Source organism: Nerophis ophidion, linkage group LG18 (assembly GCF_033978795.1).
Source record: "Nerophis ophidion isolate RoL-2023_Sa linkage group LG18, RoL_Noph_v1.0, whole genome shotgun sequence".
In the NCBI taxonomy this organism is placed as follows: Eukaryota; Metazoa; Chordata; class Actinopteri; order Syngnathiformes; family Syngnathidae; genus Nerophis; species Nerophis ophidion.
The window spans coordinates 45,267,216-45,283,610 of NC_084628.1; the positions used below are offsets into that span (position 1 = coordinate 45,267,216).

General features: G+C 42.2%; 1 protein-coding gene across 2 annotated transcripts in view; it reads left to right on the forward strand.

Moving 5' to 3' along the window:
- The window catches only part of LOC133537264 (tetratricopeptide repeat protein 12-like), a 101,949-nt gene that overhangs the window by 60,268 nt on the left and 25,286 nt on the right, over nucleotides 1–16,395 (forward strand). For both annotated transcript variants that reach the window (XM_061878241.1, XM_061878240.1), the window contains exons 13-17: nucleotides 265–360; nucleotides 7,829–7,892; nucleotides 7,972–8,106; nucleotides 11,763–11,855; nucleotides 12,015–12,083. In XM_061878241.1, the coding sequence (XP_061734225.1) occupies nucleotides 265–360; nucleotides 7,829–7,892; nucleotides 7,972–8,106; nucleotides 11,763–11,855; nucleotides 12,015–12,083 (457 nt within the window). The remainder of the gene's footprint in view (nucleotides 1–264; nucleotides 361–7,828; nucleotides 7,893–7,971; nucleotides 8,107–11,762; nucleotides 11,856–12,014; nucleotides 12,084–16,395) is intronic.

Sequence of the window (16,395 nt, forward strand, 5' to 3'; positions counted from 1 at the left end):
GCACATATGTGATGGAATCACACTCAATTAAATTGCTTTTGAGCTATACTCCTTTCAACCTGCAGTTTGGGATGATGTACAGTGGTGTATTAACCTGAGTTATAATGCTCAATTTATTTTTATCTTTGGTATATCTGAGGCACTGCAATTTCCAGTTAATAAGGTGTCATTTGCCGAAATGCTTTATCATTGTTCCTGATTATGTCCTGCCTTTATTTTGCTCTCTTTCCCATCTGTCTTTCCGTTCTTAATCTCCATCTAAAGGTTAACGAGGAGCCTCGTGGTGTGCATCTCCAGGCCAGGACAGCGACGGGAGAACAGAGCGCTTCTCATTTTGCAGAACTTGGCGACGGAGAAAAAGTATCAGTGCCCTGTACCAAACACAAGTCTGCTGACACGCAACACAAAGCTTCTTTTTTTGTCCGGACAAGATAACGCTGTCCTAAAAACCGAGGCTCCGACCCGGCGGCCAGCCTATTATCCGTCAGTCTTTCATATCTATATTAAAAGAAATTTTACAATCCAGCTCTGTCCAGGAAAGGGTCTCAAAACAAATGGAGACGGTGTTATCTTTGATATATCATTGTGCTGCCCGTTTGTTACGTCTCTTGAAAGTAAAACGTGGTTTTAAAACGGTTCCTCTTTCCGAAGCCTCAGGAAAACAAACATGAAAGAGTAACTGGGGCTCTTGAACGCAGCGGGAAATAGGGCGACGTGTCAGGCACTGAAATGGGGTGATCAAGTTCACCCCCCTTCTGATGCTCAGAGAGTATATTGTATCTAATGTACAAACATTGTTTCCATATGAGTTGCATAGTAGAGCTTTAACTTGCACTTACAGATGTAGCGAGCAACTGTATTTAGTGACAGTGGTTTTCTGAAGTGTTTCTGAGCCCATGTGGTGATATCCTTTAGAGATTGATGTCGGTTTTTGATACAATGCCGCTTCATAATGTGCCACACATTTTCGATGGGAGACTGGTCTGGACTGCAGGCGGGCAAGGAAAGTACCCGCACGTGCTGAATGTGGCTTGGCATTGTCTTGCTGAAATAAGCAGGGGCGTCCATAAAAAAGACGGCGCTTAGATGGCAGCATATGTTGTTCCAAAACCTGTATGTACCTTTCAGCCTTAATGGTGCCTTCACAGATGTGTAAGTTACCCATGCCTTGGGCACTAATGCACCCCCATACCATCACAGATGCTGGCTTTTGAACTTTGCTTCCCCTTTGGTCCGGATAACACAATGTCGAATATTTCCAAAAACAATTTGAAATGTGGACTCGTCAGACCACAGAACACTTTTCCACTTTGCATCAGTCCATCTTAGATGATCTCGAGCCCAGAGAAGCCGGCAGTGTTTCCGGATGTTGTTGATAAATGGCTTTCGCTTTGCATAGTAGAGCTTTAACTTGCACTTACAGATGTAGCGACCAACTGTATTTAGTGACAGTGGTTTTCTGAACTGTTCCTGAGCCCATGTGGTGATATCCTTTAGAGATTGATGTCGGTTTTTGATACAATGCGCCACACATTTTCGATGGGAGACTGGTCTGAACTGCAGGCGGGCAAGGAAAGTACCCGCACTCTTTTTTTAGGAAGCTACACTGTTCTAACACGTGCTGAATGTGGCTTGGCATTGTCTTACTGAAATAAGCAGGGGCGTCCATAAAAAAGACGGCGCCTAGATGGCAGCATATGTTGTTCCAAAACCTGTATGTACCTTTCAGCATTAATGGTGCCTTCACAGATGTGTAAGTTACCCATGCCGTGGGCACTAATGCACCCCCATACCATCACACATAATGGCTTTTGAACTTTGCGTCCCCTTTGGTCCGGATAACGCAATGTCGAATATTTCCAAAAACAATTTGAAATGTGGACTCGTCAGACCACAGAACACTTTTCCACTTTGCATCAGTCCATCTTAGATGATCTCGAGCCCAGAGAAGCCGGCAGTGTTTCTGGATGTTGTTGATAAATGGCTTTCGCTTTGCATAGTAGAGCTTTAACTTGCACTTACAGATGTAGCGAGCAACTGTATTTAGTGACAGTGGTTTTCTGAAGTGTTCCTGAGCCCATGTGGTGATATCCTTTAGAGATTGATGTCGGTTTTTGATACAATGCCGCTTCATAATGCGCCACACATTTTCGATGGGAGACTGGTCTGAACTGCAGGCGGGCAAGGAAAGTACCCGCACTCTTTTTTTAGGAAGCTACACTGTTCTAACACGTGCTGAATGTGGCTTGGCATTGTCTTGCTGAAATAAGCAGGGGCGTCCATAAAAAAGACGGCACTTAGATGGCAGCATATGTTGTTCCAAAACCTGTATGTACCTTTCAGCATTAATGGTGCCTTCACAGATGTGTAAGTTACCCATGCCTTGGGCACTGATGCACCCCCATACCATCACAGATACTGGCTTTTGAACTTTGCGTCCCCTTTGGTCCGAATGACACAATGTCGAATATTTCCAAAAACAATTTGAAATGTGGACTCGTCAGACCACAGAACACTTTTCCACTTTGCATCAGTCCATCTTGGATGATCTGGGGCCCAGAGAAGCCGGCAGTGTTTCTGGATGTTGTTGATAAATGGCTTTCGCTTTGCATAGTAGAGCTTTAACTTGCACTTACAGATGTAGCGACCAACTGTATTTAGTGACAGTGGTTTTCTGAACTGTTCCTGAGCCCATGTGGTGATATCCTTTAGAGATTGATGTCGGTTTTTGATACAATGCCGCTTCATAATGCGCCACACATTTTCGATGGGAGACAGGTCTGAACTGCAGGCGGGCAAGGAAAGTACCCGCACTCTTTTTTTAGGAAGCTACACTGTTCTAACACGTGCTGAATGTGGCTTGGCATTGTCTTGCTGAAATAAGCAGGGGCGTCCATAAAAAAGACGGCGCCTAGATGGCAGCATATGTTGTTCCAAAACCTGTAGGTAGCTTTCAGCATTAATGGTGCCTTCACAGATGTGTAAGTTACCCATGCCTTGGGCACTAATGCACCCCCATACCATCACAGATGCTGGCTTTTGAACTTTGCGTCCCTTTTGGTCCGGATAACACAATGTCGAATATTTCCAAAAACAATTTGAAATGTGGACTCGTCAGACCACAGAACACTTTTCCACTTTGCATCAGTCCATCTTAGATGATCTCGAGCCCAGAGAAGCTGGCAGTGTTTCTGGATGTTGTTGATAAATGGCTTTCGCTTTGCATAGTAGCGCTTTAACTTGCACTTACAGATGTAGCGAGCAACTGTATTTAGTGACAGTGGTTTTCTGAAGTGTTCCTGAGCCCATGTGGTGATATCCTTTAGAGATTGATGTCGGTTTTTGATACAATGCCGCTTCATAATGCGCCACACATTTTCGATGGGAGACTGGTCTGAACTGCAGGCGGGCAAGGAAAGTACCCGCACTCTTTTTTTAGGAAGCTACACTGTTCTAACACGTGCTGAATGTGGCTTGGCATTGTCTTACTGAAATAAGCAGGGGCGTCCATAAAAAAGACGGCACTTAGATGGCAGCATATGTTGTTCCAAAACCTGTATGTACCTTTCAGCATTAATGGTGCCTTCACAGATGTGTAAGTTACCCATGCCTTGGACACTAATGCACCCCCATACCATCACAGATGCTGGCTTTTCAACTTTGCGTCCCCTTTGGTCCGGATAACACAATGTCGAATATTTCCAAAAACAATTTGAAATGTGGACTCGTCAGACCACAGAACACTTTTCCACTTTGCATCAGTCCATCATAGATGATCTCGAGCCCAGAGAAGCCGGCAGTGTTTCTGGATGTTGTTGATAAATGGCTTTCGCTTTGCATAGTAGGGCTTTAACTTGCACTTACAGATGTAGCGACCAACTGTATTTAGTGACAGTGGTTTTCTGAAGTGTTCCTGAGCCCATGTGGTGATATCCTTTAGAGATTGATGTCGGTTTTTGATACAATGCGCCACACATTTTCGATGGGAGACTGGTCTGAACTGCAGGCGGGCAAGGAAAGTACCCACACTCTTTTTTTAGGAAGCTACACTGTTCTAACACGTGCTTAATGTGGCTTGGCATTGTCTTACTGAAATAAGCAGGGGCGTCCATAAAAAAGACGGCGCCTAGATGGCAGCATATGTTGTTCCAAAACCTGTATGTAGCTTTCAGCATTAATGGTGCCTTCACAGATGTGTAAGTTACCCATGCCTTGGGCACTAATGCACCCCCATACCATCACAGATGCTGGCTTTTCAACTTTGCGTCCCCTTTGGTCCGGATAACACAATGTCGAATATTTCCAAAAACAATTTGAAATGTGGACTCGTCAGACCACAGAACACTTTTCCACTTTGCATCAGTCCATCTTAGATGATCTCGAGCCCAGAGAAGCCGGTAGTGTATCTGGATGTTGTTGATAAATGGCTTTCGCTTTGCATAGTAGAGCTTTAACTTGCACTTACAGATGTAGAGACCAACTGTATTTAGTGACAGTGGTTTTCTGAAGTGTTCCTGAGCCCATGTGGTGATATCCTTTAGAGATTGATGTCGGTTTTTGATCGAAGGTCACGGTCATTCAATGTTGGTTTCCGGCCTTTCCGCTTACGTTGAGTGATTTCTCCAGATTCTCTGAACCTTTTGATGATATTATGGACCATAGATGTTGAAATCCTTAAATTTCTTGCAATTGCACTTTGACAAACGTTGTTCTTAAACTGTTTGACTATTTGCTCACGCAGTTGTGGACAAAGGGGTGTACCTCGCCCTAACCCTAACCCAGATGCTGGCTTTTGAACTTTCCGTCGATAACAGTCCGGATGGTTAGCTTCCTCTTTGGTCCGGGTAACGCAATGTTGAATATTTCCAAAAACAATTTGAAATGTGGACTTGTCTCACCAAAGAACACTTTTCCACTTTGCATCAGTCCATCTTAGTTGATCTCGGGCCCAGAGAAGCCGGTGGCATTTGTGGATGTTGTTGATAAATGGTTTTTGCTTTGCAAAGTAGAGCAGGGGTTGGGAACCTATGGCTCTAGAGCCAGATGTGGCTCTTTTGACGACTGCATTTGGCTCAAATACATCTGAGCTGACATTACTTAACACGATTAGTAATGAATAATTCCGCCAGTAATCGGTGTTAAAGATAACGTTTAACATAAAAAACATTCTTATCCATTTTAATCCATCCATCCGTTTTCAACCGCACCTGTTCAATAAGTCACATCAATGGTAAGAAGTCCATCCATCTATTCTCTACCGCTTGTCCCTTTTGGGATCGCGGGGGTTGCTGCAGTCTATCTTAGCTGCATTTGGGCAGAAGGCGGTGTACACCCTGGACAAGTCGCCCCCTCATCTCGGGGCCAACACAGATAGACAGACGACATTTACACTCACATTCACACACTAGGGCCAATCTAGTGTTGCTAAAGAAGTATTTTATTTATTATTGGTTAGCTTCAGAATAAAAATTATACAAAATATAAGACTTATACCCTAAAAATGTAGGTCTTACGTAAAAAATGCATGCATTTATTTGTATTCATTGTTAAAACATATGATACGGCTCTCACGGTAATACACTTTAAAAAATGTGGCTTTCATGGCTCTCTCAGCCAAAAAGGTTCCCGACCCCTGCAGTAGAGCTTCAACTTCCACTTACAGATGTAGCGACAAACTATCATGGTTCTTGCCCAAAAAAAGGTGAAGTGCCATCTCCGGGTTGGGGAGGAGACCCTGCCCCAAGTGGAGGAGTTCAAGTACCTAGGAGTCTTGTTCACGAGTGAGGGAAGAGTGGATGGTGAGATCGACAGGCGGATCGGTGCGGCGTCTTCAGTAATGCGGACGTTGTATCGATCCGTTGTGGTGAAGAAGGAGCTGAGCCGAAGGCAAAGCTCTCAATTTACCGGTCGATCTACGTTCCCATCCTCACCTATGGTCATGAGCTTTGGGTCATGACCGAAAGGACAAGATCACGGGTACAAGCGGCCGAAATGAGTTTCCTCTGCCGTGTGGCGGGTCTCTCCCTTAGAGATAGGGTGAGAAGCTCTGCCATCCGGGAGGAACTCAAAGTAAAGCCGCTGCTCCTTCACATCGAGAGGAGCCAGATGAGGTGGTTCGGGCATCTGGTCAGGATGCCACCCGAACACTTCCCTAGGGAGGTGTTTAGGGCACGTCCGACCAGTAGGAGGCCACGTTCTGTTGTGTTTATGTTGTGTTACGGTGCGGACGTTCTCCCGAAATGTGTTTGTCGTTCTTGTTTGGTGTGGGTTCACAGTGTGGCACATATTTGTAACAGTGTGACCTGTATGGCTGTTGTGTGTGTGAAAAGCTGTAGATATTATGTCACTGGGCCGGCATGCAAAAGCAGTGCCTTTAAGGCAGGGGTGCCCACACTTTTTCTGCAGGCAAGCTACTTTTCAATTGACCAACTCGAGGGGATCTACCTCATTTATATATATCATTTATATTTATTTATTTATGAAAGAGACATTTTTGTAAACAAGTTAAATGTGTTTAATGATAATACAAGCATGTGTAACACATATAGATGTCTTTCTTTCACAAAGACAAGAATATAAGTTGGTGTATTACCTGATTCTGATGACTTGCATTGATTGGAATCAGACAGTAATGATGATAACGCCCACATTTTCAAATGGAGGAGAAAAAAAGTTGTCCTTTCTGTACAATACCACATGAAAGTGGTTGGTTTTTGGCATCTAATTCATCCAGCTTCCATACACTTTACAAGAAAAACATTGGCGGCAAATTCCGTAGCTTGCTTGATTGACATTCACGGCACCCGAGGGTCTTGTGAGATGACGCTGGCTGCTGCCAGTTCATTATTATGAAAAAATGACAGAGAGGAAGGCGAGAAACACTTTTATTTCAACAGACTTTCGCGCCGTCCCTTCCGTCAAAACTCTAAAGGCCGACTGCACATTTCCTATCTTCACAATAAAAGCCCCGCTTCATGCTGCCTGCGCTAACAAAATAAGAGTCTCGGAAAGCTGGCGTGCACAAGTGATGTGCACGCCAGCTTTCTGAGGGATCGCTTGTGCACGCCAGTTTTCCGAGACTCTGTATTTAGTTAGCGCAGGCAGCATGAAGCAGGGCTTTTATTGTGAAGATAGGAAATGTGCAGTCGGCCTTTAGAGTTTTGACGGAAGGTACGGCGCGAGAGTCTGTTGAAATAAAAAGTGTTTCTCGCCTTCCTCTCGGTCATATTTTCATAATAATGATCTTGCAGCAGCCAGCGTCATCTCACAAGACCCTCCGGTACCGTGAATGTCATTTAAGTGACGTCTTGGTGAAGATTGATGATCACTCATTTTTAGGTCTATTTTTTTTAAAAAGCCTGGCTGGAGATCGACTGACACACCCCCCGCGGTCGACTGGTAGCTCGCGATCGACGTAATGGGCACCCCTGATTTAAGGCACGTCCCCAGTATTGTCTGGGTGGAAATCGAGAAAAATACGGGAGAATGGTTGCCCTGGGAGATTTTCGGGAGGGGCACTGAAATTTTGTGTGTACCACTCCCTACAGCGGCGTTTTAAAAAGTCATACATTTTACTTTTTGAAACCGATAATATCCGATATTATATATTAAAGCATTTATCGGCCGATAATATCGGCAGTCCGATATTATCGGACATTTCTATTTACAATGTTACATTTGTTTGTTGCAATACGAGCGCTTAATGTGGCAGCAGCGTGGACAATAAAGTTATGTGCACACTCCACCTATCACACCTCCATTCTTCTTTACTGCACATTACACACTGCATGCAGCAAACAAGCATTACATGTGGCTTTGCTTTTTGCAGATTCTGCCGCCAGCTAAGGAGTGGACTGATAGACTCTGTTGCCGTGCCACTTACAACAATATTGGTAAGACTTCTAGAAAATGACAATTTGGACACATGCGCTATTTTGTGCGTTAGCATTATGCTCGTTGTTGACTTTTCAGAGCGACATTGGCGAGGCTGACCGACATGTCGTGCCCACTCTAATATCAGCTGTTGGCGAACTGATTAGAGACGAGGTCAACCGTCACGCCCTTGCTCATGATGCAGAGTGTTGGAAGGCCTTCCTGCTTGCCGTAGTTAGTATTATTTCAGTACTGCACGCTACTAACTTGTGTTAAGGCTTTTTGATACCATTGTGTTGAATCACGGTGGCAGAGGGGTTAGTGCGTCTGCCTCACAATACGAAGGTCCTGGAGTCCTGGGTTCAAATCCAGGCTCGGGATCTTTCTGTGTGGAGTTTGCATGTTCTCCCCGTGAATGCGTGGGTTCCCTCCAGGTACTCCGGCTTCCTCCCACCTCCAAAGACATGCACCTGGGGATAGATTGATTGGCAACACTAAATTGGCCCTAGTGTGTGAATGTTGTCTGTCTATCTGTGTTGGCCCTGCGATGAGGTGGCGACTTGTCCAGGGTGTACCCCGCCTTCCGCCCGATTGTAGCTGAGATAGGCGCCAGCGCCCCCCGCGACCCCAAAAAGGGAATAAGCAGTAGAAAATGGATGGATGGGTTGAATCCTCATGTACAAACCCCGTTTCCATATAACTTGGGTAATTGTGTTAGATGTAAATATAAACAGAATACAAGGATTTGCAAATCATTTTCAACCCATATTCAGTTGAATATGCTACAAAGACAAGATTTGCAAAAAAAAAAAAAAAAATCAATCAATCAATGTTTATTTATATAGCCCCAAATCACAAATGTCTCAAAGGACTGCACAAATCATTACGACTACAACATCCTCGGAAGAACCCACAAAAGGGCAAGGAAAACTCACACCCAGTGGGACGCCAGTGACAATGCTGACTATGAGAAACCTTGGAGAGGACCTCTGGGAGTAGAGTCACTGGTACTCAACGTCGAAAAGAGGTAACGGCTACACCAGGGGTCACCAACGCGGTGCCCGCGGGCACCAGGTAGCCCGTAAGGACCAAATGAGTCGCCCGATGGCCTGTTCTAAAAATAGCTCAAATAGCAGCACTTACCAGTGAGCTGCCTCTATTTTTTAAATTTTATTTATTTACTAGCGAGCTGGTCTCGCTTTGCTCGACATTTTTGATTCTAAGAGAGACAAAACTCAAATAGAATTTGAAAATCCAAGAAAATATTTAAAAGACTTGGTCTTCACTTGTTTAAATAAATTCATTTATTTGTTTTTACTTTGCTTCTTATAACTTTCAGAAAGACAATTTTAGAGTAAAACTACAACCTTAAAAATGATTTTAGGATTTTTAAACACATATACCTTTTTACCTTTTTAAATTCCTTCCTCTTCTTTCCTGACAATTTAAATCAATGTTCAAGTATTTTTTTTTTAATTGTAAAGAATAATAAATACATTTAAAAAAAAATTCTTCACTTTAGCTTTTGTTTTTTCGACGAAGAATATTTGTGAAATATTTCTTCAAACTTATTGTGATTAAAATAAAATAAAAATATTCTGGCAAATCTATAAAATCTGTAGAATCAAATTTAAATCTTGTTTCAAAGTCTTTTGAATTTATTTTAACATTTTTGTTCTGGAAAATCTAGAAGAAATAAAGATTTTTCTTTGTTAGAAATATAGCTTGATCCAATTTGTTATATATTCTAACATAATGCAGATTGGATTTTAACCTATTTAAAACATGTCATCAAAATTCTAAAATTAATCTTAATCATGAAAAATTACTAATGATGTTCCATAAATTCTTTTTTTTATTTTTTTCAAAAAGATTCGAATTAGCTAGTTTTTCTCTTTTTTTTTTTTTCGGTAGAATTTTGAATTTTAAAGAGTCGAAATTGAAGATGAATAAAACATAGCTGATTACTGTTCTTTTTAGCTTGGACCTTAAATCCTACTGAATAGCTCTTAATCTTCTTCCCTTTATGCGATTTCAAATGATTGAAGTCAGCCTCTTCCATTTTGAAAATGATGACAGGGGAATTGTCACTCGTGACGTCACGACTTTGACCCGGCGGTAATACTAAACATGCGCTAATTATTTTGGGAAGCGAGTTCGACCCGGCAGTGATGTCCCCAGCCGATACACAGATACATGGCCACCGGATCGGACCGGACCCCCTCCACAAGGGAGAGTGGGACATAGGAGAAAAAGAAAAGAAACGGCAGATCAACTGGTCTAAAAAGGGAGTCTATTTAAAGGCTAGAGTATACAAATGAGTTTTAAGGTGAGACTTAAATGCTTCTACTGAGGTAGCATCTCGAACTGTTACCAGGAGGGCATTCCAGAGTACTGGAGCCCGAACGGAAAACGCTCTATAGCCCGCAGACTTTTTTTGGGCTTTGGGAATCACTAATAAGCCGGAGTCCTTTGAAGGCAGATTTCTTGCCGGGACATATGGTACAATACAATCGGCAAGATAGGATGGAGCTAGACCGTGTAGTATTTTATACGTAAGTAGTAAAACCTTAAAGTCACATCTTAAGTGCACAGGAAGCCAGTGCAGGTGAGCCAGTACAGGTATATATGTATGTATATATGTATATAAAGGTATATACAGTACAGGCGTAATGTGATCAAACTTTCTTGTTCTTGTCAAAAGTCTAGCAGCCGCATTTTGTACCAACTGTAATCTTTTAATGCTAGACATGGGGAGACCCGAAAATAATACGTTACAGTAATCGAGACGAGACGTAACAAACGCATGGATAATGATCTCAGCGTCTTTAGTGGACAAAATGGAGCGAATTTTAGCGATATTACGGAGATGAAAGAAGGCCGTTTTAGTAACGCTTTTAATGTGTGACTCAAAGGAGAGAGTTGGGTCAAAGATAATACCCAGATTTTTTTTACCGAGTCACCTTGTTTTATTATTTGGTTGTCAAATGTTAAAGTTGTATTATTAAATAGAGGTCGGTGTCTAGCAGGACCGATAATCAGCATTTCCGTTTTTTGGGCGTTGAGTTGCAAAAAGTTAGCGGACATCCATTGTTTAATTTCATTAAGACACGCCTCCAGCTGACTACAATCCGGCGTGTTGGTCAGCTTTAGGGGCATGTAGACTTGGGTGTCATCAGCATAACAGTGAAAGCTAATACCGAATTGGCGTATGATGTCACCTAGCGGCATCATGTAGATGCTGAAGAGTGTGGCCATGTACTGCTCGCCTGTGTATCGGCTGGGGACATCTCTGCGCCGCTGATCCGCCTCCGCTTGGGATGGTTTCCTGCTGGCTCCGCTGTGAACGGGACTCTCGCTGCTGTGTTGGACTGGACTCTTGCGACTGTGTTGGATCCATTATGGATTGAACTTTCACAGTATCATGTTGGACCCGCTCGACATCCATTACTTTCCTCCTCTCCAAGGTTCTCATAGTCATCATTGTCACCGACGTCCCACTGGGTGTGAGTTTTTCCTTGCCCTTATGTGGGCCTACCGAGGATGTCGTAGTGGTTTGTGCAGCCCTTTGAGACACTAGTGATTTAGGGCTATAGAAGTAAACATTGATTGATTGATTGATATACCCGGCGGCAATTCAAGGAAATACGGCATGTTGTCTTTGTAGCATATTCAATTGAATATGGGTTGAAAATTATTTGCAAATTCTGTTTATATTTACATCTAACACAATTTCCCAACCTGATATGGAAACGGGCTTCTTAAGTTCCCTTTAAAGACTAACTTTCACTTGACCAAATGTCCAGTTTATTCTTACTAATTACCTCAAGTGCCGATTCTTGCTGTTTTGTTTGCTGGTTGTATAAATCCACGTGAACTCTCCTTTGCAGAAGCAATGCATGTCTTGCAGCTATAAGGAGATTCTTTACGCCCTGCTTGGATTGATCATCAACCTTTCTACTCTTACCTCACCTGTCATTCAGGTGAGTCATGTTGTTGCGCTGTTGAAAAGTCACCCCCTTTTGTGAGGGACATTCAATATATACTGTATAGTGGACACATGTTCCGGTGCATTGTGGTGTTATTTCACATATGAAGAGGTGAGATGTTTGTTACAAGCAGTCTTATTTTTATCTTGGTAGGAACAGGCGGTCCGCCTGTGTGGCTGCTGCCTGGACCTGCTGAAGGATGACCACGGCGGCCTCGTAACCGTGAGCCATTCTTTTTATAGCCCCCACTAAAACACTCATTAGAGTTGAATTGGAAGGACCAAAACCCAGTAGGTTTTTTTTATGTTTCTTAGAGGTGATTAATGTCTGATTAAAAGTTCAAACTGGGCTTCACGGTGGCAGAGGGGTTAGTGCGTCTGCCTCACAATACGAAGGTCTTGCAGTCCTGGGTTCAAATCCAGGCTGGGGATCTTTCTGTGTGGAGTTTGCATGTTCTCCCCGTGACTGCGTGGGTTCCCTCCGGGTACTCTGGCTTCCTCCCACTTCCAAAGACATGCACCTGGGGATAGGTTGATTGGCAACACTAAATTGGCCCTAGTGTGTGAATGTTGTCTGTCTATCTGTGTTGGCCCTGCGATGAGGTGGCGACTTGTCCAGGGTGTACCCCGCCTTCTGCCCGATTGTAGCTGAGATAGGCGCCAGCGCCCCCCGGGACCCCGAAAGGGAATAAGCGGTAGAAAATGGATGGATGCATAAAAGTTCAAACTGCATTCTTCAATATTCAGGGGATCTTCCATAACAGACCTGGGCTAAGTAAGGCCCAGGGACCACATGTGTCCCGCTGAGCTTTTCTATCTGGCCCGCCGGTCATTCCCCCAAAAATGTTTTTAGATCTTTAAAGGGGAACATTATCACCAAACCTATGCAAGCGTCAATATATACCTTGATGGTGCAGAAAAAAAGACCATGTATTTTTTTAACCGATTTCCGAACTCTAAATGGGTGAATTTTGGCAAATTAAACGCCTTTCTGTTTATCGATCTTTTAGCGATGACGTCAGAACGTGACGTCACCGAGGTAACACACCCGCCATATTCATTTTCACATTACAAACACCGGGTCTCAGCTCTGTTATTTTCCGTTTGTTCGACTATTTTTTGGAACCTTGGAGACATCATGCCTGGTGGGTGTGTTGTCGGAGGGTGTAACAACACTAACAGGGAGGGATTCAAGTTGCACCACTGGCAAGAAATCTGCCGCCAGACCCCCATTGAATGTACCAGAGTGTCTTCACATTTGACCGGCGATGCTAAGGCAGACATGGCACAGAGATGTATGGATAACCTGCAGATGCATTTGCAACCATTAAGTCAACGAAATCACAAAGGTGAGTTTTGTTGATGTTGTTGACTTATGTGCTAATCAGACATATTTGGTCGCAGCATGACTGCCAGCTAATCGATGCTAACATGCTACACTAATCAATGCTAAAATGCTATTTACGCTAGCTGTATGTACATTTGAAACTAGATACCCACATTTAATGCGAAACAAACACTTACCAATCGACGGATTTAAGTTGCTCCAGTGTCACAAGATGTTAAAAAGTCCTGATCGTTTGGTCCGCACATTTTACCGGCGATGCTAATAAGGCAGCCATGCTATGGGCCACTTCATTAGGTACACCCACGCTATGGCCGAATAGCGTCAATAGCTATTCGCTCAATGGCTTCAATTTCTTCTTCACTTTCGTTTTCGCTATCTGCCTCCAATCGCTTAAGCCGCTGAAATCCGAGTCTGAATCCGAGCTAATGTCGCTATATCTTGCTGTGGTAACCGCCATGTTGTTTGTATTGGCAGCACTGTATGACGTCACAGGGAAATGGATAGTGGTTTCGAAGATAGCGAAAATAAGGCACTTTAAAGCTTTATTTAGGGATATTCCGGGACCGGTAAAATTTTGAAAAAAAATACAACAAGCCACTGGGAACTGATTTTTATTGTTTTTAACCCTTTTGAAATTGTGATAATGTTCCCTTTTAAGATGGAAACTGTAGCTGCCATTATGATGTGCAGTCAAGTTTTCTAACGACCGTAAGTCTTCAACTATACCAGGGGTCGGGAACCTTTTCGGTGGGGTACACCCTGGACAAGTCACCACCTCATCACACTATAAATATATATATATATATATATATATATATATATATATATATATATATATATATATATATATATATATATGTGTGTTTTCTTTTGTTTTATTAGCCAAGTTTGTTCCCCGCCTTGTGCGCGCCTTTTGTTTGCATTTTTTTCATAGTGGTGAATTAAATCATGTCTTTACCTTCACGCCGGTCCAAGTTCCTTTGCATTCCGGGAAAACAAACAACATTATAGTCCACGTTTTGACTCCCGCCAACTAAAGAAATCACTTCGTTACACACTACATACTGAAACTGTACTTTTTCGAGGACGCCCCTGCTTATTTCAGTAAGACAACGCCAAGCCATATTCTGCACGTGTTACAACAGCGTTGTCAGGCTTTCCCCTGACAGTTTTTCTATGTTTTAGTTTTTTCCTCTGCATTTGTCTGTTTCCTCTGTGTTTAGTATTTCCTGTCCTTAGTTCCTGTCTAGTGCTCTTATTTTGGTTTAGCTTCCTGTTTGTCTCCCTGTGTCCTGTTTTCACTCAGCTGCGGCTGATTGGCATCTGGTCACACCTGATGTCAATCGGCCAGCTCCTATTTTACCTGCTTTGTTCCTCCAGTCAGTGCTGGATCATTGTATTGTCGTTGCCACATATCACTCTTGTCGTGCTACGTGTTTTGTTACAGCTACTACCTGTCATGCTACATTTTGTCCTGGTCGTCGTAGCGGTAACCTGTTTCTGTTAGCATTAGTTATTTCCAGTTTTTCTGTTTGCTATCCACTAGCTTCCATGCTAAAGTTCCTTTTTGTTTTCTAGCTTCCAGTGCTAGCTCCCTTAGTTTGTTATTCCGCCCACGTGCGTGCTTTTTGTTTGTTCTTGTTCTATTATTTATATTAAATGATGTCTTCATATCCAATGCCTGCCGCCATCTCTGCATCTTAGGGTTCGACAACAAATAACTCTGACAAGCGTGGCTTCGTAGTAAAAGACTGCGGGTACTAGACAGGCTTGCCTGTAGTCCAGACCTGTCTCCCGTTAAAAATGTGTGACGCATTATGAGCCTTAAAATAAGACCCCGGACTGTTGGTCAACTTAAGCCAGAGGTGTCCAAAGTGCGGCTGGGGGCCATTTGTGGCCCACAGTTAATTGTTTACCGGCCCACCACACATTCTGGAAATGCTATTCCAAAGATAAAAAAGAACATTAAAAATATTGGAATGAGGTAAAATGTAATGAGAAAAAGTTGCAATGTTGACACAAAGCTGCCATGCAGGCTGTTTTTTTTTTTCTTTTGTCTTTATTTTACCATGTAAAAACATCTTTACCATGAATTGATTAACGTGGACCCCGACTTAAACAAGTTGAAAAACTTATTGGGGTGTTACCGTTTAGTGGTCAATTGTACAGAATATGTACTGTACTGTGCAATCTACTAATTACAAGTTTCAATCAATCAATTATTTATTTTTAATTTTTTTGCCATTGCTCAAAAAAAAAATAATGCCAAAAAAATCCATGTTATAATGAATTATTTTCAAAGCTCCAATTAGTTCAAATATTTAATTTAAAAATGTTTTATGTGGTAAATATTGCATATATTGTGCCAGTTGCCATATAAAAACAAAGTTTTCTTTGACAAAAGAGCATAAAAAAAAACAAAATAATAGTTAAAACGTAAAATCGACAGACATATCTGAAGTTGATCTCGTAACTTAAGTGTTGAAAGTAAAAAATAAAAAAAAACCCTAATAAAAATGTATCACTTTCCGAGTGGGTTACCTTTTGGACCCAAAATATATTTAGTGGTATTTTATTTCTCTTTTCACTGTTATTACTCAAAAATGATAAAGAATTAAAATAAATGGTGTCCTGCATTGTTGATCTTTTAGGGCTCTAATTACTAAATACTGCATATTTCAGTTTTACTATTAAAAAAACAAAGCTGTTTTTGACAGAAAAGCCATAAAACCTTTTTTTTCTTCAAAAGTTGATATAGAGATTTACTGTAAGCGTTAAATAAAAAATAATAATAAAAATTTGACTTATTTTTAACATTTAAATAACTGAGAACCTTTACGGTCCCCGGGACTCCTAAAGGTAAAATACATTTAAAAAATACATATAATTTGTTATGGTTTGAAAATGAAAAATATCAAAATAGCCCCTGCATGCTTTAATTTTTCCGTGTGCGGCCCTCAGTGGAAAAAGTTTGGACACCCTTGACTTTAAGCTGTATGTTACGCAAGAATGGGATAGAAGTCCACCTGAAAAGTTTAAAAAATTGGTCTCCTCAGTTCCCAGATGTTTACTAAGTGCTGTGAAAAGGAAAGATTGTTCAGATATTTCACATCAATTGTGGGTGACACTACAAATTTGGGTAACGATCCAATACCAAGTAGTTCTACGATAGTGTTTCCCTCCCGCC